The sequence below is a fragment of the Eimeria mitis genome, genomic scaffold, assembly GCF_000499745.2.
Source record: "Eimeria mitis Houghton genomic scaffold, Emh_scaff1965, whole genome shotgun sequence".
NCBI lineage: Eukaryota > Apicomplexa > Conoidasida > Eucoccidiorida > Eimeriidae > Eimeria > Eimeria mitis.
The window spans coordinates 3,659-6,115 of record NW_013570289.1 but is presented as its reverse complement, the minus strand read 5'-3'; the positions used below and the strand labels follow the sequence as shown (position 1 = coordinate 6,115).

The 2,457-nt window shown below is 53.1% G+C and overlaps 2 protein-coding genes across 2 annotated transcripts in view; one reads left to right on the top strand and one right to left on the bottom strand.

Moving 5' to 3' along the window:
* Positions 1 to 929, bottom strand: part of EMH_0046590 (uncharacterized protein) — a gene marked incomplete at both ends in the record, with an annotated part of 1,422 nt that extends 493 nt beyond the window's left edge. The window contains one exon of the mRNA XM_013496183.1: positions 541 to 929. Coding sequence (XP_013351637.1) covers positions 541 to 929 — 389 coding nt within the window. The remainder of the gene's footprint in view (positions 1 to 540) is intronic.
* Positions 930 to 1,883: 954 nt separating this feature from the next.
* EMH_0046570 (uncharacterized protein) lies at positions 1,884 to 2,447 on the top strand (the record flags this gene model as incomplete). The annotated part of the gene is made up of 2 exons (XM_013496182.1): positions 1,884 to 1,916; positions 2,193 to 2,447. 2 exons carry the CDS (start codon positions 1,884 to 1,886, stop codon positions 2,445 to 2,447), a joined length of 288 nt encoding a protein of 95 aa, XP_013351636.1.
* Between the last annotated feature and the right edge of the window lie 10 nt (positions 2,448 to 2,457).

Below are 2,457 nucleotides of genomic sequence, written 5' to 3'. Positions count from 1 at the left end.
TGCTGCTGCTGCTGCTGCTGCTGCAGCAGCTGTAAGAGCTGCTGCAGCAGAGTCTGTAAGCTGCTGCAGCTGGTCCACAGCAGCAGCAGCAGCAGAGCAACAGGAGCAGTAAAGAAGACAAAGGAGACATCAAAGGTTAGTCTATGTAGCCGCATCAGTCTCTCTCTTGTGCTGTCTCCTATTGCTGTCTCCGCGTCAGCAGCAACAGCATCTATCCCCCCACAGTCTGCATCGACAACATTAGCTAAACTAACAAAGACACCATCAATAAATACAAGACAAGCAGCAGCAACACAAAATAATATAGGTTTATTCAGGTGTATATACACCCCAATCCAGGCACCAGGAAGCAACAAACTCCATACTAAACACCGACCTATCGTCGTCAGCAGCAGCAGCCTCTTCACAGACAAACGTTCTGCTGCTGCTGCTGCAGCAGGAGACACCAGAATCAATGCTATATTAAAAGCAAGACGAAGGGCCCCCACACCCAGGGGGCCCCCCCAAAGAGAGACAGATAAAACACCAAAAGAACCCCACCATACTGCTGCCTTGGCGACGTTTGCTAGCTGCCCGTACATGTACCCTCGCAGCTGCGACTCAGCTGCTGCTGCTGCAGCAGGTCCTCCTCCTGCTGCTGCTGCTGCATCGGCGTTACCACCTCCTGCTGCTGCTGCTGCTGCTGCTGCTGCTGCTGCTGCTGCTGCTGCTGGAGATGCATCCGATAGCGATACACCCGATAATAAACCATCACGTACACCACCAGATAGTAAACCGCCAGAATCCCTGCTGCTGCTGCTGCTGCTGCTGCTACTGCTGCTGCTGCTGCTGCTGCTGCTGCTGCTGTTCGGTGCTTCAGCAGCAGCAGATGCCATCGGCTGCAGCAGCCGCTCCTCCTTCCCCTTCAGGGGGCCAACGGATCTGCTCATTGTCAGCAGTATACTCAACTCTTGCTGCTGCTGCTGCTGCTGCTGTTGCTGCTGTTGCTGCTGCTGCTGCTGCTGCTCTTGCTGCAGCAGCTGCAGCTGCTGCTGATGAATCTGTTGCTGCTGCTGCAGCTGCTTCCTGTGATTCTGCTGCTGCTGGTGATTCTGCTGCTGCAGCGGCTACTGCTGCTGCCGCTGCTGCTGATGCTGCTGCTGCAGCACTAGAGAGAAGGCCTCAAGGGCCCCTCAGTGGCTGGGCTGTTACTGCTGCTGCTGCTACAGCTGCTGCTACAGCTGCTGCTGCTGCTGCTGCTGCTGCTGCTGCAGCGCTAGAGAGAAGGGCTAGGGGGCCCCCGCGTGGGTATAGGGTACAGTCTAGAGGAGGCACGGGGGCCCCCCTGAGAAGAAACAGCAGACGGGTCGCGGGGGGAGAGAAGACGGGGCATCTCCACGCTCAGCTGCTGCTGTCGCTGCAGCTGCTGCTGCAGCTGCTGCTGCTGCTGCTGTTGCTGCTGCTGCTGCTGCTGATGATGATGATGCTGCTGCTGCTGCTGTGCAGGGAGTTGCTGGTTGTCGCGTTTTCAGCTTCGCCAGTAATAATAAAAGTTTAGAGACAAAGAGAAAAAAAAACAAGAGAGAGAGAGCCAAGGAGCAAAAGCAGCAGCAGCAGCAGCAGCAGCAGCAGCAGCAGCAGCAGCAGCAGCAACACCAGGGCTGCGGTGTACAGGCAGCTTGAATACAGCGCTGGGTGTTTTGTGTTTTTTTTGTTTTTCTTTTTTTCTTTTTACCTTATTTTGACTAAATTAACAAAAATAACACAAAAAGAACAAAGAAGACACTAGCCTCCACCGCATACAGCTACAGCAGCAGCAGCAGCAGCAGCAGCAGCAGCAGCAGCAGCAGCAGCAGCAGCAGCAGCAGCAGCAGCAGCAGCAGCAGCAGCACCAGCGCTTAACTATGGCTGGCTCCCGCTCGTGGAGGGTCATTGCGGTGTATCCTCAGCTAGCTACTTTCGCTGTCTCTTTGTCTCCTTTTTGTTGTTTTATTTTATATAATATAATTAATATAATATATATTATATAATAAAAAGAAAACAACAACATAAACTCGTTCTTCTTTGTCTCTATACTGCTGCTGAGTGAAACAAAAAACTGTCTCCTTCTTGGTGTCTCCTTTTCAGGTGTCTCCTTTTGGCTGTCTCCTTTCTCTCTTCTTTTGGCTTTGTTGAGGCCTTTCTTCTGTTTACTCTTTTTCTTTTTGTTGCAGCAGCAGAAGCAGCAGAAGCAGCAGCAGCAGCAGCAGCAGCAGCAGCAGCATTTGGTGTCTCTTCTGCTGCGCTCGGCCGTCACCATCGGCTGCGCCTCACAGCTGTCTATACACCCGAGAGCAGCAGCAGCAGCAGCAGCAACAGCAGCAACAGCAGCAGCAACAACCGCTCTGTTTCTTTTTCTTTTTCTTCTTCTGCAGCAGCAGCAACAACAGCAGCAACAGCAGCAGCTGCAGCAGCAGGAGACCGACTAGCTGCAGCAAG